The sequence below is a fragment of the Lissotriton vulgaris genome, chromosome 5, assembly GCF_964263255.1.
Source record: "Lissotriton vulgaris chromosome 5, aLisVul1.2, whole genome shotgun sequence".
NCBI lineage: Eukaryota > Metazoa > Chordata > Amphibia > Caudata > Salamandridae > Lissotriton > Lissotriton vulgaris.
In genome coordinates this window covers 555,891,242-555,913,348 of record NC_141693.1, presented here as the reverse complement: position 1 = coordinate 555,913,348, position 22,107 = coordinate 555,891,242, and the positions used below count along the sequence as shown (strand labels likewise).

General features: G+C 46.4%; 1 protein-coding gene across 1 annotated transcript in view; it reads right to left on the bottom strand.

Moving 5' to 3' along the window:
- The window catches only part of LOC147711242 (uncharacterized), a 38,866-nt gene extending 26,545 nt beyond the window's left edge, over positions 1-12,321 (bottom strand). The window contains exons 1-2 of the mRNA XM_086919436.1: positions 12,220-12,321; positions 11,892-12,123 (exon numbers count right to left, since the gene is read on the bottom strand). Of these exons, the coding sequence (XP_086775562.1) occupies positions 11,892-12,123; positions 12,220-12,321 (334 nt within the window). The remainder of the gene's footprint in view (positions 1-11,891; positions 12,124-12,219) is intronic.
- Between the last annotated feature and the right edge of the window lie 9,786 nt (positions 12,322-22,107).

Here is a 22,107-nt window from a genome sequence, read left to right as displayed (position 1 = left end):
CCTACCTGAGGCAGGTGCCGATTGTTGTGGAGGGCTAGGACGGCCGCCATCTTGAGTGTGGGCCGGACCCTGCGGGACCCGAGTTAGCGGTCCAGCGGAGGGTGGGGTTTTGCCTACAAATAGATCTGTTGCTCGAGGGGCTGTGCGTTTGTTCTGAGGCGGTGGCAGCACCTCACTACATCGCTTGAGAAGGCGAGCAGATTGCGAGGGCTCTCCTCTGCTCCTACCTGTTTCCCACTGATGCATTTACGCTGACGCTTTTTAACACTTTTAATTGATTTTAAAACTTACTGTGTTATTACTGTGTGTATTTGAAAACTTACCGCTACTAGCACTGCATTAATTAGGTCCTCCTGTGCCCTGTTCCACCGCGGCTCCAAGTGCCGATTGTTGTGGAGGGCTAGGTCGCCCGCCATCTTGAGTGTGGGCCGGACCCTGCGGGACCCGAATTAGCGGTCCAGCGGAGGGTGGGGTTTTGCCTACAAATAGTCATGCACTTTAAGACGCGCAGCGGCCACACGCAGCGGGCGCGCCGTTTGCGAGCCGAAGGAGCGCCAAAGGAGGGCCCGTCTGTGCCCGTCCGTGTCCCGGACGCGGCCAGCGCCAGCCCCCCTGTCGGTGCCCCACTTATACCCCACAGGACCAGAACTCGCTACTCCCGTGAGTATCTAATGGCACTTAGAGCAAACTCCTGCCCTTGCAGTAGCACATGGGAGGCTGCTGACGATCCCTCGCGGGTTTGTCAAGCCTGCAACTTTCGCTTTCGGCCCATTCTTTCATGTCCTACTCAGCACTCCGATGACCCATCACTCATCCGTGCAGGCCTGATCAACGCCAGATCATAGGTCAAGCACACCGATGACATCTTTGAATTACTGAGTGACAACCAGTACGATCTCCTCTTTGTCACTGAAACCTGGCTAAATGAGACATGCAGCCCTGCGGTCGAATTTGCCATCCCACGGGGTTTTAAAATTGCTAGAAACGATCGCCCATTAGGCAGAGGTGGTGGCATAGCAGCCATATTCAGAGAACAATGGACACTTTCTCTTGACCTCCAAGGCCCCCCAGCTGATGCCGAGATGCTTCATTTCTCACTATCACTTGGGGCGCATTTTCCTCTAGGGGGCACTCTAGTTTACCGACCACCAGGTCATGCAGGTAAATTCCTGGGCACACTGGAGGATATAGTTGTCCCACGGGCTTTGAGATACTCCAGATACCTTCTCCTGGGGGATTTTAATATCCATGTGGATAATCTAGACCTCCCTGACACGGCCCGCTTAAACGAAGCTCTTGCCATGGCCCAGCTTAAACAATGGGTTACGGCTCCCACCCACTCAGGAGGACACGTCCTTGACTTGGTCTGTACCAACTTTGACATTAACTTAACCCACCCCGAAATAGTGACCTGGTCTGACCACATGCTGATTAGTTTTACCTGGACCCTGACCCGCCCGGCCAAGTTCAACGACCCAGCTGCTCACAAACAAAAAATTAATGTAGAGATTATGTCTGAACATCTAGACACCTCCCGCCCAACTCTTCCTCTTGAAATTGAGTCAGCCGTTAGTTCATTCAATTCATGGATTGAATGTGGGACTGCTGCATCAATAAAAACTGGTCGGGTTTGCAGACTGCGCTCTACCCCTTCCAAACCTTGGTTCTCCCACACCCTCCGTGATCTTAAATCAGGTTGCAAAAAACTTGAACGGATATGGAGACAAGCCTATCTCCCCGAGGCTAAAAAGAACCTGAGGATGGCGCAAAAGAAATATTATGCAGCGATTAGATCTGCAAAAAGCCAATACTACGAAGGGCGTATAACTAAGGCCAATAACAATAGCAGGGAAATCTTTGCTATTGTAAAAAGATTTACCTCACCCTGTGCTGCCCAACCTGTACTTACCTCCTCGGAGAAATGGTGCGAAGAACTCTCTGTGTTCTTTGTTGATAAAATCACCAAAATCCAGGACGATTTAATCGCTGTATGCAATAGTTTTCCACCCTCACTGGTCATTCCGTCCCCCGTGATGCCTGTTCCTAAGGAACGGTTCGACCAGTTCACCCCAGTAGAAAAAACAGACATTGTTAGCATCCTCGCTGCCCTACAATCAGGATCCCCCTCTGACCCCTGTCCTGCCAGAGTGTTTGCGCGTCTTGCAGACACAGTCGGCAATGAGGTAACTCATATCATTAACCGCTCTTTCCTCACTGCTACTGTTCCGGCCTGCTGGAAGCAAGCTAAATTGCTCCCTCTCCTAAAAAAAATGGTTTAGATCCCGCTGTCCCCGCTAACTTCCGGCCCATATCACTGCTGCCGGCTTTAGCAAAAATATGCGAAAAGGTCGCTTTCACACAGCTGGACAAATTTGTAGAAAATTCCCAGGCACTTCATCCAGCGCAATCAGGCTTCAGAGCAGCCTTCAGTACGGAGACGGCGCTGGTGGAAATATCTGAGGCCATTCGGGAGTGCCTGGACGGAGGTGGCAGAGCGGCTCTGATCTTATTAGACCTCTCTGCCGCCTTCGATACTGTCCCTCACTCCCTCCTCCTCACCAGACTAGCGGCCATAGGCATTACAGGCTCCGCCCTTGACTGGCTGAGGTCTTTTCTAGACAATAGATCTCAGCAAGTCTGGATGCCGCCCTTTGCCTCCTCCCCCAAGAAACTTGCAACGGGTGTACCTCAGGGCTCTACCCTTAGCCCCCTGCTTTTTAACATATATCTGACCCGCTCATCTATCTCGCCGAACAGCTGGGAGCAAAAATAATGGCCTACGCCGACGACACTCAACTTCTGTTCACATGGCCTAAAAACAACCTGGATACGTCTGGAGCCCAATCCTGCCTATCATCTGTCTTTCAATGGCTTGCCCTCACCCAACTAAAATGTAACGAAAGCAAATCCGAAATCCTGCTATATGGCTCTTTCCCAGACAACTTTGGCGACTCTCTTTGGCCTGCCGATCTACCATGCCCCAAATCCATCGGAGGCCCCGCAAAAAACCTTGGAGTCTGGTTTAACAATAACCTCAGATTCGAGGATCACTTAAAAAAACTCACGGGGATATGCTTCTCCACACTAAAAACATTACGCAGGTTCTTCCCGCTCCTCCTGAGAGAGGCCAAGGAGACTGTCATTCGCGCTCTTATACTATCCAAATTGGATTACGCGAATGGCCTCTTCTGTGGCCTACCAGCCTACCTGATCCACCGTCTCCAAGTTATCCAAAATGCCGCTGTACGGCTCTTGTTTAACATTCCAAAAAGTTCCAGTGTTCGTCAACCTCTCCGCACCCTTCACTGGCTCCCAGTTGCTCATAGGATTTCATTTAAAATCCTTGTCCTCGCTTATCGAGCTGTCCATCAAACTGGCCCAGTCTATCTGAGGAAAAGATTTTCCTTATATGTTCCCAATCGTACTCTCAGATCATCTAATCTCTACCAAATGACTGTACCAAAATTTAAATATAGCAGGCTTGGTGGCCAATCCATCTCTGTCAGAGCTGCGAGAGCCTGGAACACCCTTCCTCTTCATCTGAGAACAGCCCCATCCATTACTGTGTTTAAAAAGGGACTGAAGACCCATCTCTTTAACATCACTGTATAGGGTCTCACCCCTTTCTTTTCACCGGATTCACTCTGCTCTGCTTCTCACCCACCTCGCGCCAGGATACTATTTTCTTAGTAACAGAGCGCGCTACAAAAGTCTCTATAACTATAACAAGAGACTCCCAATTCTAACACCCACTAAATCCAGAAAGACTGTCAACCACACGTCCATCAGCAGCAGACTCGACTACAGCATCGCACTCTACGCTGCGTCACTCAGAAACGCCTAAGGAAACTACAGAATGTTCAAAACTCTACAGCCAGACTGGTCCTCAACATCCCCCGCCACAGCCACATCATCGAATACCTGCAAAAACTCCACTGGCTCCCAGTCAACAAAAGAGTCACTTTCAAACTCCTCACACACGCCTACAAAGCCCTCCATGAAGCAGGAACAGCATATCTGAACTACCGCCTCACACTCCACGTACCCACCAGACAACTCCGCTCCACCCAACTGGCCCTAGCCTCCATCCCACAGATCCACAAGGCCAGAACCGGAGGAAGATCCTTCTCCTACCTCGCTGCCAAGACCTGGAACACCTCTCCACCTCAGGCAAGCCCGGTAGCTGACCCAATTTAGGAAGGATCTCAAGACCTGGCTCTTCGACTAAACCCCAGTGCCCCGACGGATCAGCAGCCTCACCCTTCAGCACCTTGAGACACTCACAGGTGAGTAGTAGGGCTATAGGAGCCATGATTGATTGACATGTTGTATCTGTTATTTCAACAACAGCAATCCTTACCCAACCCCGGATCACGATTATTCGACCCTAGTGGCCAATTTTAGCGTGGCACCTTCAATTCTGACCTATCACAGCTCTGCTCTCAATGACATAACAACAAATATCAGTGTGGCACTGACACCAATAACCAATCCCAGCACAGCATAATATGATGCAATTCTCCCCCTTGCAGAGATTCACCTTCCTTTACAATTTTCATTAACACAATTTCTTGCAACTCTAACCAAACACAATAAACAAAAAATCTGTCTGCTCCACTAAAGAACTTATAATATTCAATCACACAAAAAATAGTGCAAAGTAACACTTTTCAACTTACTCACACACACATAGATGAAATCTCAGCCAGTGGTAAATCACTTTAACTAAAGCAGCTTCTCCTTTCCACAACAGGATCCACCAGCACCAATCGCTATTAGTACTCTCACAATGAAGTTATAGTTCCCTCGTTCAATTGTACAATTGATTGTACCTCACGACTGTCACCTTTAAACTTAGCAGGCAAATTAACTCTGATCTATCCCGGGATTTTGGACTGTGACAAGTCCGATAACTTCATCTGCTTTGCACTAAGCGCATCTACATCTATACAACAAATCAAAAAACCCTCACACTGCAATCTCAACACAATACCCACACCTGACATACACCATTACAATGTGCACCCTATTAACACTCACTCTTCTTAGCTTTTGCAACTCATTCCATACCACTGGACCGCCACTATACTCCAAACTGGGACTTAGGCTTCAGGCCTTGGGCTGGGCTTGGGCACCTCTCGATGTTATCCATGGATATTTTAGTTCTCTACCTTTCAGTGACTAACCTTCTGATTGCTACTACTTGAAAGAGCACAGATATCTTAACCTCAATCTCTTAGTGAAATCATCCAATATATTTCCCCATTGGTCATATAGACCTTTATTAGTCAAATTGAAGCAGTGTAAGGGGGCTAACATCAGATATTTGAAAATCTGTGATGTCAATATGATTTCATAATGAAAACCAAGAATCAATTAATTCAACCATGAAGGTTTTTTTTTTAGAACATTGGTCACCAAACTGTATTGTTGTATTTTTTTAATTTATTTTTGCTCTCTATATATAATGGTGGACTAAAGTGTGCCAGTAAATCAGGGCGTAATAAGATGAGATACAAAATAGTAACAGCTACAATCAAAGGAAACAGATTGATGTGATCAAGTGTTCTATAAAGATGTTTTTCCTTTCTAATCTAAACATAGGCTAAGTCAGAATGTTTGCGGTCATTTGTAAAAGGGAGCATACAAAGTGTCAGCATAAGGTGGAACTTCAGTAGAAGTTCCTAAAAGAAAAAGAGTGTTCAACATGACATTTTACACTCAGAGAAGCCAAGCAGAGAAAGATATATTTCCTCTCAAAGTCAGGATGAAGTCTGCTTAAATAACTAGGAAAGTCCAATTAATAATACATCTAACAGTTTCCAGAACATCCATATCTCATTCTTGCAACTCAGACACAATCAGGTAGCCACATGCAAGGGAAGTCGACATACTCCCTTAGTTCCTATCTCCACACCATCAGAAGCGCATCTGTTGGCCTTGGGTGTTGCATCCTCCTGGTACGCCGTGAATAGGCCTTCTCTCACTATCACTGCTCCGCTCTCATTGCCAACTTTCTCCTCCCAGGCCTCACTATCAGTTGTGTATGCGATGCAATAATCCACTCACTAACTAACGAGAAACATAATGCTGCAACTGCAAAGAAGAAAAAACAGCATACTGACAAGGTGAAGCAACTGATTTCAGTTAAGGCCTAATGTCAGGCTAAGTTAACTTGAGAATAAAGAAATTCTAGCTTATGTAATAAGACTCTTCAATTCTATTAAGGACATGGAGGTGAGGATTATGCTTCTCTATATTTACTACATTTTTTATCAGCAGCCAGTACAAGCATGAAACTTTAAAACTACATTTCCCATGAACCTTATAACAAATCCACAATCACATGCTCCAATCACTTTGAACACTTTGAAGCTAGCCCTATAATAGATCTATTAAGAGGAACAATGGTCCTTAGCAGACTGAAGAATGAAAAACGAAAATACAATATAGGCCACAATAGGTTACTATATGAATCCACAGTCCAGCCGGACGAGGAATTTTATTCAACAATACTTAAGAATATAGTCAGATAATTCTGAAACAACGGTTTCTATAATAGGGCACAAGCCTGTACCCTATATAGGAAAAGGAATGTGTAGAACATTACAGATTAATCAAACAAAACATATAAACATAAATACAGGCAAAAACTTTGAGCTGTAGTCACTCGTATGTATTATATTATGCAGTGAGTTTAACCAGAAATAGAAACCACACAGGTTAGGCACAATGGAAATGTCGGGATTGGAAGCAGCGCAAGAACACGCACGCACCACTAACCTGATTCCGATGGCCAGCAGAGACGATAGGACAATAGTCCCCCTAACTCCCCTCAGCACAATCCCCAACAATGGAACTATCACCACTATCTGAGCATGTACCGAAGGGCGCCGTTAGGTGGAATGGCAATGGGGTGTCTGATGCTCCCTTTAATCTCTGGTCGAGGTTTACCCACGAAGTCACCGGTATTGATATACTGCAGGGGAGGAGAAGACAGAGAGCAGAAGATAAGTACCACAAGCTGCTATTGCCTGAACTCCCTTCCCCTCTACCACTAGACTCACCGACTTCTCCACACCTGGCGCCGTGAATGAATCAAGATAATGTACGTTACACGGTTGTGGGGGTCTTGCCAAAAGTACTGTGAAGTTATCTACACTTTTCTTTCTCTGCACACCTCAGTTTGCCAATAGTTGGTTCTGTTGGGCTTCTCGTGCGAGGCGTTATATATACATGTCTCGTAGTGACCACAATGCTTCTTGTGGAAAAGAATAGTTCCAAGTAACTGAGAAGTTCTAATCTAATTAGAACTGCTAATAGTTAGACCACTTAACCCAAGAGTAAATGAAAACCAAAAGGATGCGCACTCCGCACATATGAGACAAAAGGTTACCAGAGAAACAAAAGAAAACGAAGGAGGCGGGCCCGCACTCCACAGGTATACTTGCGATAGTCAAACAACTGGACAGGTGCAGGATACGGCTTGTATGAATGGACCCACAGGAACTCTGACCACGCGGGCTCTTCGTCGGCAAAGCTAGGACACAGGAACTCTGACCTCGCAGGCTCTTCGTCGGCGAAGCTAGGACACAGGAACTCTGACCACGCTGGCTCTTCGTCGGCGAAGCTAGGACACAAGAACTCTGACCTCGCAGGCTCTTCGTCGGTAATGAGCTTAGATGCAACGAACTCCGGCGGGACACACCATCCGACTCGATGGAGTACCCAGAAATGAAATGACAAGCACCGTACCGTTCTCTGGGAGGAGCTTAAATAGATTCCTCCCATTTTCCCGATCTCCAGCGCCGCATGGCCTTCTGGGACATGTAGTATTTCCTTAAAGGACGCTCAACACGGAGTCTTTTTCTCCCTGCTACGCGGCATTGGCGATCGCTACAGGAAAACTGTGGCGCTATTTACAAGTGTCGACGTTTCGATCCCATCGCTCATTAATTCTCGGGATCATCATCAGGACCAAATAAATTACATTTGCCTGATAAAAGTAACAATAGCCCGAAACAATTTTGGGCGCTTGTTGCAGCCAAGGAAAACGGCGCCGTAGCCACCAGATGGTTGCCGCTTTTAAGAACCAACCCAAGTGCGGCAGGCGGGTAGAAAACCTTGCGGTCGAGGGGATTTAATCTCCCGTATTATCCAGATAGTTATGAGCTGTTGCCATTGACGTTGACAGCACACCGTTGCTGTTTCCAGCCCTCCACATCAAAAATTGAGCAGGTCGCCACAGAGACCAGCAATCCTGATCCCCGGGAGCTCATAACTATCTGGATAATACGGGAGATTAAATCCCCTCGACCGCAAGGTTTTCTACCTGACTGCCGCACTTGGGTTGGTTCTTAAAAGCGGCAACCAACTGGCGGCTACGGCGCCGTTTTCCTTGGCTGCAACAAGCGCCAAAAATTGTTTCGTATTTTATTACTTTTATCAGGTAAATGTAATTTATTTGGTCCTGATGATGATCCCGAGAATTAATGAGCGATGGGATCGAAACGTCGACACTTGTAAATAGCACCACGGTTTTCCATTGTGCCTAACCTGTGTGGTTTCTATTTCTGGTTAAACTCGCTGCATAATATAATACATGCGAGTGACTACAGCTGAAAGTTTTTGCCTGTATTTATGCTTATATGTTTTGTTTGATTAATCTGTAATGTTCTACACACTCCTTTTCCTATATAGGGTACAGGCTTGTGCCCTATTATAGAAACCGTTGTTTCAGAATTATCTGACTATATTCTTAAGTATTGTTGAATAAAACTCCTCGTCCGGCTGGACTGTGGATTCATATAGTAACCTATTGTGGCCTATATTGTATTTTCGTTTTTCATTCTTCAGTCTGCTAAGAACCATTGTTCCTCTTAATAGAACTGTTACCCGTGGTCCCTAGCCAATTATCGGGTCCCCTTGTCCTTTCTAAATAAATTAGCCCTATATTAGATGTCACCAACATTTTAGATCCTCTTTCTTTGTCAAGTAACCCAAAACCCAACATCTTAGAAACATCAAGCTTTTTAACCGCTCCCAGTCCAACAGTCCATGAAAGATTCCAACAAATTTCTTCCTCAAAGAACATCCACTGCAAGTGGTCCTGGAAGAACATCTCTCCATGAAGAGCGAACAGCCACTTCACTGGAAGCAGAAAGAACAATTGATAGACATAATGCTGAACAATGTCAAACATTTACCCCAGTACAGAGATCTGGGCCTAAATTCATTGTTTGTTTGCTCCCCATGGCATTCCAGTTTAAATCCGCCCACTGGAAGGACTGAACCAACACTCCTATGTAAAGTTGTCAACCAGGAAACACTTGAAATTGATCTGGTTCAGGAGTGCTTCTGTTCGTTTCCTAAAGGAAAATAATAATAATCCATAAACTCTTTCCCCTTAGTGTAAATTCATCAACAAATCTCTATAAACAATGCAATCATAGCATGTAATCGTACAGTATGTATAAACACAATAATTTAACATGCTTCTGTCACAACAAGCCTGGGTGGGATAATCCTCGCCTTCATGTCCTTCAATGCAATTGAAAATTCTTATCCCATAAGCTTGAAAATATTTTATTTTATATCAGGAACAAAGGCTCTAATTAATCTCGTTTAAAGCTGTGCCACTACCACTGACGCAACATCAACAATAGGCTTATAATAAAAAGTCTTGAAAGTTGATTCCAAGGACCAGTCGTCTGCTCTTAGAAAGTCATCTAAACAGGAACCCAAGACAAAACATTTGGACGCCATCCTACCTCTAGCCGAGTGAGCACCAAAAACAGAAGTATCGAAACCTGCCTCTACTAAGAGTCAACACATCCATCTGGCTATGGTGGCCGCCACTCCAGGTTTATGAGGTTTTTGTAACGCAATCAGAAGTTGACCATCGGATCTAATTTAACCTCACCAGTACACACTTCGTACGCTTTCAGACACTGAACTATGTACAATTTTGTGTTTTCTGGAAACCCCGGATAAGAGACCAATCAGGAATTCGACTTTGTTAATCTCGTAATGGAGAAAGAAACTCCTTCAAATGATAAAACTCTACCAGAGTGGTCATGGGCTCGACATCCAAACCCCTTTTACAGGAAATCAAGCACAGCCGACAGCTGTTTGCTAGAAAGGTATTTATTGTCTGGCCAACAGACAAGGAAATTAAGGACAACATTCATATCCCATAACATCGAATATCTAGTTTGAGGGGGATTCGACATCCTAATACACTGCATTAGTTTACGTACTTCTGGATAATCGGCAACAGTTTTCCCTCCAACTGGGAGATGTCCTGTCGAGATTGCCGAACTGAAATTATTAACCGATCTGTAAACCAGCCCAGAGAGCACCAAAGAAAATAAGTAATTGATCACCAAGCAGCCATCCACCGCAATGGTATCAGCCCCCATTTCACTATATAAACCACACCATCACCTCCATACTGAAGCATAACTTATGTGGGGGGGTGACAAACCAAACTTGTTTGATGCAGAAAGCAGCATGTTGCAAAATGCCTGGCAGACTCCATCTCTCCTGGAATCCCTCATTGCAATTAGTTGGAGGTGGCCCAAGAAGAACAAAGTATGAGATAGGCCCACTGGGTCCACAAATAGGTTCTGACAGAACTGGATCAGCACTGAAATGGCACAAGGCAGTTCTAGAATAACAGGAAACCAAGGCTGAGCTTTCGTAAGCAGAGTCACAAGAATTATCTCCGCTTTCTGACATTGCACATGAGAAGGAAACCTGGGGATCATTAGGAATGGATGGAATACATAACACACATAGACAAATCAATCCTGAAGAAACACATCTGTCACTTGTGCCTCCAGATTTGGGCACAAACTGAAGACAGGGATCTGAAAATTGAGAAATGAGGCAAACAGATTCACACTGCATAGACAACACAGGGGATTGATAGAGTATAAGATCTTCGGGTGAAGTCTCCAATCACTGAAATCCCTGAGATATTGAGAATGCCAATCTGCTATCATGTTCTTCGGATTTGGGAGATACTCCGCCAAGACTGATAAGTGACGTATGCAAACGTGCCAAAACTCTTTGGTAATCTCCGTCGGGAGACGAGACTTCATCCCGCCCAGTTTGATGACATACTTCACCTCTGAGATGTTGCCATCCCTCTCGACCAAGGGGTGAATACTCTCACTCGGACCTCTGATAAAATCCATGGCCTGACATGCACCCCATAATTCACCTGGCCCTGCCTAAAAGTTTCTGCCTGAAAAAAATCTTAAGGGACAGTTGTCCCTTGTCTAGAGTACTGTAGGTGGACACGAACTTGGCCAGGTATTTTACAAACGGGCCACCAAAGAGGAGACGTGGGCCAAGGGACCAGCCTCAGATGTTGTTAACATGTTCAATTTATGGTCAATATGCATCAGAATAGCTCATTTGTGTTCCATTGAAATAGCACAATTAACGTTCACGAACTGGCATACGGCTCACTGGGCCCAGCCAATATGTACATCTGGGATTATGGAGGTAGAAGATTCCTTTGCTTGGAAGGCAAGCTCAAGGATTTTTGTCAGGAGGCCTGACATATCGTGCAATTGGTTGTGGAATTGAGCCAAGCTCTGTTTAAGCCTTTCTTGGGGTCTTAAAAGTACTTTTTTTATAAACATGACCAATGGTAACCTTGCCAGGAAGGTCTGGTCTTGGGCACTCTGAACAAAGTCTGTCTCTGACTTCCTTCTCGAAGCTCTGCCTAATGTGGGCTTGGTCGTAATCCCCTACCTCTTGAAGGGGAACCCAACTAGCTTAGCGGGCATGCACAATGTCAGTGGGTTTGAAATCCAACACTTTTAAGGACTTAGAGGTCAACAGCGGATCACTTAGATGCTCAAAGCAATTCTTCTTACTTGGCACAGGTTCATCTTCTTGGGTACTATCACTGTACTGTGTTGTATCCGAGTCCCCAACGGAATCAATCTTGGAGGGGGCCAGAGGGGTGGAAAAAAGCCTTACAGGGGGGCTCCCACCGGGATCTCCCACCAAGCTGTCAGACAGTTCCTCAAACACATCCAAATGGGGACATCTAGAGGACTTGGACTTACCTTTGCAGGGTTTAGGAATGGGAACCTCATTATCCTCCTACAGAAAAAGAGAAAGGATCCAGCCTTGCTGCAGGGCGCAGCCTCGAAGTTGAGGCCTGAAGGGCCTCAATAACCTAGTCAGGGCTTTATTCACTGATTTTTGGACACTAGAATCTAGGGCAAAAACAAGATCCTGCTCTAGGGGGTCCTCTTGGTAGTGCTCCAGTTCTTCATCAAATAAATCATACTGGACCATCTGGCAAGGCAATCAGAAGTCTAGCTGTTGTTAAATAATGGGGTGGAAGTTTTAAACCACCTTTAACACAGGGGAGTGCAAACCCCAGTCAGGAGAGTGTCTTTAATTTAAAAGTGGAGAGAGCTGCCTGAAATAATACTCTTAGGCCAATGCCTGAACAATTATACAACCCTGAGCAGATTCTAGTGCAGCAGTTTTTCACCGGGGAGAGAAGAAGGCTAAAATAGTCTTACTTGCAGGATTACACGCCGCTAACATGTTCTAGAGAAAACCACCCTCAGAAGAGTCTGCGGAATTGCATTGAAGTATTTCGGGGTTCGCAAGGCCTACACGCTCCGGAGATAACCCACTCACACTCAAGAACTGTTGGCACGGAAACTGTAAAAGGCAAAGAACAAGTTTATTAAGACCCCATGGGGTGGTGGTACACTCAAACAGCACCCTTCGGCAATGTAAGAGGTATCACACCGAACATCGGTGCGACCTCATTTTATATACAGTTTTGGGGCAATAAAAGATAGGCGGCACAAGTTAAGACACATTTTCGAGACATATATGGTCATGTTGTGGAATACTGCCAGCTCATTGGAGGGGGCACAACCCCGCTGGTCAGTTTTGGTGCACATTCCTGAAGATCTACGGGTCAGTGGGAGCTGCGCATGTGCGGCTTGACCAGTACTAAAAATAGCCTGTTGCTGGGCAGACAAGCATGGCCAGTGGAACGGACAACGGACTAAAGGGCACGTTAGCCACGAGGCCGCTCATGATCTAAGATGGCCGCCGTAACATTCAAAATGGCGTTATCATATATAGCTAAGTTAAGGAGGACAACGTGTAGGTTCAGCTAATGGCTAATGCGAACGGGCCAATTACGACAGACGACCCTTTTAGCGTTTAGCTGAATCTACCTCATAATGAACATAGTCAGGATGTTCGTTCTCGATGTCTATTAACATAATTTGTGTCACCTCTTTGTGTAGCATCATTTTGTCGTGGGCAAGAGCTCGCCTCGATGGTAAGCAAGCTGATAGACACATTGAGCATAAGGCGGGGCCACATTGAATACATAAGCATATAAAAAACATTGCTCCCACAAGTATACAGAGAATTGTCAACAGTTTCCAGCCCCAAGTTGCAACCATGGACCAAAACCATCCTGAAAGTGTCCAAGTCCCATTGTCCGGGTGTATCTCAGCAGCTATTTTATGCAGCTTGGAAATAGCATCATAAATAGATGGAGAATTGTCCGGGACGTATACGCAACAGCTGCTTCCGATAATTCTACATGCCCCCCCGCGATCAGCCAAAACAACGTCCAACACCATTCTATTTTGGAGGGTGACAATTCTGGAAATCTGTAGTTCCTCGGTAATATTCCCCAGGGCAACGGCAGTGTCATTCGCAACAGCCTCGACAACGCGTGTCAGTCGTCTGATTTTCCGGCTGTTCAATGCAGCCCCCACAAAGGAGAATAGTCCCAGATTAAAATCCACATACTGTTGTAATGCAGTGTCCGTTTGATCAATGTCCTCTAGGGCAACAGTTCGTTTAACCCTGTTCAAAACGAAATCGTGATACAATGTGTAATCGTTGTGGTACATTGGAGGGGCAATGAATACAGGAGGTAGCACAAACGATACGTAGCACGTGCCCAACCACCCCACTGGAAGCTGATGGTACCCCTTCGTTCCACAGATAAAGTATGTGTTTCGAGATGCAACAAATGAAATGCCATTCGGGCTATCAAACGTGAGAGTAATGTTACATTCACTCTTCCCCACTGCAATCGTGCCCTTGTTTCTAATACATAAATCGGCTTTGGTAGCAATAACATTTATGACATGAGCACTAGATACATTCACATTTCGCTGATTGCTATATACACGTGGGGCAGATACATTGTCAGGCCTGTACTCTTCCCATTCGAAACGTGTGCCCTCAGCCCGGGGAAACCCATCCTTATCATGGAAACATATTTTATTCAAACGAAAAAGCACCCCCCCTTTAGTTGGCCATCTCAGAGTAAAAAGGAGGGTGTACCAGGCGTTGCATGACCCATTGTGTGAAAACGGGAGTGGAATAAGTGGGGTGCCCCCTCTTTTCTGGTGCCCAGGCAACATTCCACACACCCAACAATTAGAGGTATTGGTCATATTATGCGTGTGGTGAAGAATCTGAATGAAGCTGTTATTCAAATACGTTTGGCGATGGCGCTCTTCATGGAATGGCAATGTAAAATGAAAATGTTCAGACGGTGCCGGGGTAGTCGGCAGCAAATGTTCACGTACAGGCACCACAAGTTCGACTACCCAGGCTATAACAGCTATCACCACAATAGTCAAGACAAAGAGAAAGGCACCCAATATTTTCTTATCACGAGATGCCGTTGATGCCATAGTTCAAGAAAGTTAGTGCAAAGTCACAAGTGGCATAAATTGTTCACAAATTGTTCCAGATACACGTGCGTGTATACCTAAAAAAAAAAAAGAAAAATGCGGTGCTGAACTCCGAGGTAGCCGTTGTTTTCTTCTCCGGGCCAAGACGGGTGTCGCTACTCTGGCAGAACTGATCCCCCCCCCTTGGAATTCCCGGTTTCCGTTTCACAAACCTGGAGCGGTAACCAACCAGTCATTAAAAGGAACAAAAATCTTCTTATCGTGGACGTAGATTGTAGCGCTCTTTTCCAGTAGCAGATTGGTCAGGGAAGACTCCCTCCACTTCGGCCGACGACACAGCTGGGCTCTTTTCTTTCTCCAAGATCTCCTTATAATCAGTCAACACAGCAGGAGTCACCAGATCTGGAGAGACACGGCGACAATGTGTCGAATGCACCCACCGCTTCCTGTTTGTCACTCGTACTGCGGTGCGGGTCGCCAGAAGGACCTGCTCGGGGCCCTTCCACCTGGGCTCCAGACTGCTTGCTCTCTCAAACGAGCGGACCATTACATGGTCACCAGGATGAAGATCGTGGCCTTCTCCAGTAGAGTTGTCAGGGAGCGCTTCTCGAACCTGTTGATGAATAGAGAGCAAATCATTTGTTAATCGTGCCAAATAATCATTCATCATAACACAAGGCACATCATGTATTAATCGCGGCTTGGGCACCCCCCAGATATTCATAGGGCAGCCAAACACCACCTCATAGGGCGTAAGGCCAGTTCGTGAGTGGGGTACTGATCTAAGAGATAGTAGTGCTAGTGGCAACGCATCTGGCCACTTCAACGATGTAGACGCCACAATTTTGGCCAGCTTAAGCTTCAACGTGGCATTGTACTGCTCGACCAAACCTGCTGACTGAGGGTGGAATACAGCATGGAATTTTTGCTGAATCCCTAACCCCTTCAGTACATATTCCACAATCTTTCCAACAAAATGGGGCCCATTATCGCTCCACAAAAATTTGCAAACTCCAAAGCGAGGAAAGAATTCCTTAAGCAACACCTTGGCTGTTGTCAAAGCCGTATTGTCTTTCGTGGGGTAGGCCTCAACCCATTTGCTAAAAGCACACACCACCACTAGGACGTACTTCAGGTTATTGCAGCGCTCGAGTTGGATGTAATCCATTTGAAGCACTTCAAACGGTGCGGAAGGTGGAACGAACCCTCCTTTCGGAGTATGGGTCCCCTTTCCAGGATTGTGTTGCAAGCATACCAGGCAGGTCTGCACTACTCTCTTTGCAGTATTCGCAATCTCAGGATGTTCCCAAACTCGTGTTAAAAGCCGAGTGATTGCAAGAGCTCCTACATGGGCCAGTCCATGTGTCATCTGGACCATCGCCTGTAAGTAGGCCGCAGGCAATTTCCACTTCTCCATGTCTTTGCTTCTCCAACAACCCTCGTCATCTAGTACCCCATCTGCTGCCCAAGCCGCAAGTTCAGATTCCGTGGCTGATTTTTGAATATCCCGTATCTCTGCTCTAGCATCACTCCATCTCTCAGCCTGCGATTGTACCACATACATAGGGGAGCTAGTTCGGGACATAGCCGTCTGCCTTGCTATACTGTCTGCAAAGGCATTTCCTTGACCCACTTTATCCGTAATCTTCTTATGGGCACTGCACTTCACTATCGCTACTTTTTTAGGGCTAAGCAACGCATTTAGGAGATCACGCACTAGCTCTCCGTGCATAATGTGCTCCCCGTGTGATGTCAGAAACCCGCGTTCCCTCCAAAGAAGCCCGAAGTCGTGGGCCACTCCAAAGGCATACCGGCTGTCCGTGTATATGTTCACACATAATCCGGCACTCAATTCGCAGGCTCTTGTTAAGGCTATCAGCTCTGCTGCCTGAGCCGATTTTTGTGGTATTCTAGCTGTTTCTACCACCGTCTTAAGAGTCGTGATCGCATATGCTGCGGAAGTCGTACCATCTGGCAGCCTTACACACGATCCATCAACCCACAATTCCCCATCCACATCAGGAAGTGGCACATCCTGTAAGTCAACACGACCCTTTGTCTGTTCCTCAGTCAGGAAAACACAATCGTGATGTTTTTCTTCCTGACCCTCCTCGGCCGGATAGGGCAATAAGGTGGCAAGGTTCAAAATAGCGCATCTTTTCAATGTTATGTGTGGCGCTAAGAGTGTCAGCTCGTATCCTGTAAGTCGTGCACTCGTAAGGTATTGGGTCTTTGTTTGATTTAACAGGGCATCTACTGCGTGAGGGACTAACACCAACAATTTGTGTGATAACACTATGCCCTCACTCTGTCGTATGGCTACTGCTGTTGCCGCTACCGCTCGAAAACACCCAGGCAACCCTCGTGCTACAGGATCCAAAATGGCAGAGAAGTATGCACATGGTCTCTGCTTATCCCCGTGTAACTGCACTAACACTGACAACGCGCACCCATCATTCTCGTGCACGTACAATGTGAAAAGTTTCGTGTAGTCTGGTGTTCCTAACACGGGTGCGGAACAAAGAGCCTGTCTCAACTGTTCAAAAGCTTTCTGACATTCATCTGTCCATTCAAGAGGCATCGGTGTAGCTTTGGACAGTAATGCTAGCAAAGGTTTTATGATATGTGAAAAACCCATGATCCATTGCCTACAAAAGGACGTCAACCCTATGAAGGCACGCACATCTCTCTGCGTACGAGGGACTGGTGTGTCTAAAATTGCTTGAATTCGATCAGATGTTAATGCCCGCCCCTCCTTAGACAACAGATGACCGAGGTAGGTCACCTGGGGTCTACAGTATTGAAGCTTTTTCTTGGAAACCTTGTGATTGTTTTGTGCCAAAAAGGAAAGCAATGCAAGCGTACTCTGTTCACATTGTGCATAGGAGTCGGCAGCAAGCAGAAGGTCATCCACGTACTGGATGAGCGCAACGCCAGACTGCAATTGAAAGGAATCTAGTTGTCGTTTCAAAGCCTGGCTATAGATGCTAGGGCTTTCAGTATATCCTTGGGGAACACGACAAAATCTATACGATTTATTATTGAGCGTAAAACCAAACAGATATCTGCTATCTGGATGCACAGGGATGGAAAAGAACGCATTCTTTAAGTCAATAACGCTAAAAGTGGTGGCCGTTGGTGGAACCAAAGTAAGCAAAGTCGTAATATCAGACACCACCGGGTATTGGGGAATGACAATTTTATTTATTTCACGCAAATCAATAATAAATCGGTAGATTTTGCCATCTGAGTCTCTCTTAAGAATCGGTAGAATAGGGCTGTTACAAACATTATAAGGGACCTCCTCCACCACCCCTGCAGAAATCAAATCCTGAACAATATGAGTCAGTGCAATTTCACCTTCTCTCGAAATCTTATACTGTGGCACTCGTGGTAGAGGAGCCCCCTCCTTAACAGTAATGCGTATTGGTGGAATGCGCATCTCTCCCACATCCGTATCTGAGGTCGCCCACAACGTGTGCGGCAGGGAAGCCAGAGCAGGGATGTCTAAAATGGCATAAAATCTGTCAGGGTCAGGGCAATCATCAGGGTCAGGGTAATTGTCGTTCAGAATAACCCGCACTCCCTCTGGAGCGCAGCGTATTGTTGCTCGAAAATATTTAAGCAAATCAATCCCCAGGATATTGTCTGGGGTGTGGGGTGATAACAAAAATTGACCAAAGCTAAAGTATTTGTCAATGCATAGTGCAAGGGGCTTGGACAATGGGCTGGGGGAGGGTGTGCCATCAAACCCTACACACGTAATCATTTCGCCAGACAGGGGAGCTTTCGGAACCAAGTTTTTCGACAGAGCGCTACGAGTAGCTCCTGTGTCGACTAGAAATTGATCAGTAGAACCCAAAATACCCGCTGTTACATATGGACCTTGCTGATCTACCGGCACTTCAACTGATTCCTTACCCCATCCTACGCAATCCTATGCATGCACATAATCCTGATGTTCCACATTCCCTCCTTCCGAAATCTGATATTAATTCCGTCTATCAAACATATTTCGTTCGTCCTGGCCACGGCCCCTCTCCTCAACCTGTCTACGATCACCTCCGCCACCTCTCGTTCCAGTATAACCTCCTCTTGACCTTCCACTGCCTCGACCACGCTGACTACGCTGTTCACGAAGTACCGGACAATCTTCGGCCCAATGCCCAAACTCCTTACAATAAGCACACTGATCCTCCGCAATGTCCGTACGACCATACGATGCGTTTCCTCCACCTCGTCTACCTCTCTCGTTCCCTCTACCCTGTGTTCCCCGAACCTGCGCCAACATCACCTTCGTTTTCAATTCCTTCGCCTTTTTCTCTACACCTTCTTTAGCCTCCACCTCCTGCCGCTCATAATACTGAGCCATAGTTAACAAGGACGCAGGGGTCGCCGTGGCCCAGGAACTCTCACTCGACTTCAATCGCTTTGCAATCTCCGGTAGGAGATTAGCTACATACTTATCTACAAACAAATGCCGACCCGTATCGTCAGTTAAAGATTGACCACTGTAATCATGAAATGCCTCCTCGAAGCGTGTAAAGAAATCTGAGACCGTTTCATCGGGTTTCTGCTTGCACGACGTTAACATGGTCCAATCAATCTTTTTGGGGGGGACGAGCGTTTTTAATTTATTCAAGATAGCTGCCGGAAGGTCTAAAATTAACTGACAAGGCTTACATGCTGGTTCTCTGTCCAAATCTGCAGCATTTATGTCTTTCCATGTCCCCCCCAATATCGTTTCATCATTATTTTTACGAATTTGCCTCCACATATCAGGTGGTAATATTAGTCCAAAAAACAAATCTATATCCACAAGAGTCATCACACAAGACGATATAGCCCCCTCATAAAATGCCGCCGGATTCTTCCGAAGATCAGGTAACGAATTTTTCAATGCCATGACATCTGCTCTATTCCATGGCGTATATACCCAATTATACACAAAATACCCTTTCGCATCCTTTGACAATTTATCATCATCCGTACCTTCCCCTTTTGGTGGAACATACAAAGGCGCGGCTTCACGCATAGGCATAACATGCAACGCAGAACTCTTATCTGAACCACGGAGAGAACACTCCTTAGCCCGCCCATTATTCTCCGATTCGGACTCCTTTTGCCTCCGTTTCCGTTCCTCCCGCAATTGGGTTGTCTCATCCCGCAGCTTGATCAATTGCTTGAACAGGTCGTCAACATCTGAAAGATCAAAATCACCTTTAGCTAAATTCTCACGATGCACCGACAACACTTTAGGCTCTAACGTATCAGAAAGTTCACGATATGCGTTTACAACTTCATCCGCCAGACTGGACAGAAAATACATTAATTCAAGATCCGACCACCCTTTCTTTTCTGTTAACAACTGCTCCTGAGTAACACAATGCTTATTCACTTTACGAGCCCAACTGCGTAAATGAGCGGACCTCTCCGCAGTAAACCTGAGAGCCGATACCCCCTTCTTGCTCAACGAATCCTGTCCATCATCCTCGGAATCTGCAGCCGGAGCCGTCGGCGAAACGTACGGAGGCGGTGACCGATCTAACAAAGAAAAATCATCAATTTCATTATTAAGGACAGGATAAAGTGGTCGGCGAATAGGAAACTGACCAGTCGTTTGCAAATTACGTTCCCGTTCCTCCCTTTCTTTCTTCTCCTGAGCCTCCTTTTCCTCAAGCTGTAAAGCCTTATCCCGAGCAGCCTTGCGCTGCTCTTTGTCCGCCAAGGCAACCTCACGCTTCATTCGCTCACGCGCCGCTTTCTCCCACATTCGCACACAATCAAACATGTTTTGTCTAGACCTGCGTTGAAACATACATTGCTCTACAAATTGTATTTTACTCAAATCATACGACCCGTGTAGAGGCCATTGCAATTCAGGATCGGCCTTGGTGTATTTATGCCATAATTTACTGTACATAATAGGGGGAAGGCCAAATTTTATATACATGTCCCTATTTGGAGTTCCCTCTGGGGGAGCCGGCTGTGATTCCGCTAACCTAATTGAGGTACCTTCACCAAGACAACACATTCCTCGGAGTGTGCTGAAAACAGGCATGTTCAAAAAGTATCACGAAGGCGTGACACCGGACAAAATGGCACTTACAGTTCTCCACACGATTGTGCCGCTCAAAGGAAAAAAACAAAGTTAGAGAAACATCTCTACATGCCTGCCTATGTGAAGTGCACTACACATATAAGTTCAAAGATCACAAATTCACAATGTTAGCTAACTCAAATCAAAGTTCATAGGACTCGGCGAGCGTCCGAAGACTACCTCACCGATCACAAAGCACAGGTTTTCAGTAAGTGTCCGAAGACTACCTTACCGAACACAAGTCTTAGGACCTCAGTAAGCGTCCGAAGACTACCTTACCGATCACGAAGCTTACCCAAATTCCCAAATGTCCAGATTCCAACTGCCAAGGTCTTGTAAGCCAAATCAGCCAAACGGCACTTTCTCAACGATGCAGACACTTTGAAGACTCAGTCGGAGACCGGCGCCACCTGGAAGGTCAGATCGGAAGGAAAGGAAAAAACACCGTGGCAGCCAAGACTCGGGTCACTCGTGGCAGCGCGCGCCCATGGCGGGTTTCCAAGCCTTCGTCACGACCTCTCCTTCGGGCATCCGAGTCGCCGATGAATCCCACCAGAGTCACCAATTGAAGTATTTCGGGGTTCCCAAGGCCTACACGCTCCGGAGATAACCCACTCACACTCAAGAACTGTTGGCACGGAAACTGTAAAAGGCAAAGAACAAGTTTATTAAGACCCCATGGGGTGGTGGTACACTCAAACAGCACCCTTCGGCAATGTAAGAGGTATCACACCGAACATCGGTGCGACCTCATTTTATATACAGTTTTGGGGCAATAAAAGATAGGCGGCACAAGTTAAGACACATTTTCGAGACATATATGGTCATGTTGTGGAATACTGCCAGCTCATTGGAGGGGGCACAACCCCGCTGGTCAGTTTTGGTGCACATTCTTGAAGATCTACGGGCAGTGGGAGCTGCGCATGTGCGGCTTGACCAGTACTAAAAATAGCCTGTTGCTGGGCAGACAAGCATGGCCAGTGGAACGGACAACGGACTAAAGGGCACGTTAGCCACGAGGCCGCTCATGATCTAAGATGGCCGCCGTAACATTCAAAATGGCGTTATCATATATAGCTAAGTTAAGGAGGACAACGTGTAGGTTCAGCTAATCGCTAATGCGAACGGGCCAATTACGACAGAAGCACGCATGCACAGGCTAGGTCCCTCATAAAAATAGAAAAGGGATGGGGGGTCGGAGCTTGCCGGCGCCGATGGCGGTCGCCTGATAGAGGAGCTCCGCGCCATCACCTTGAAAATCCGCTAATAATCCTGATCTACCGGAGCAAA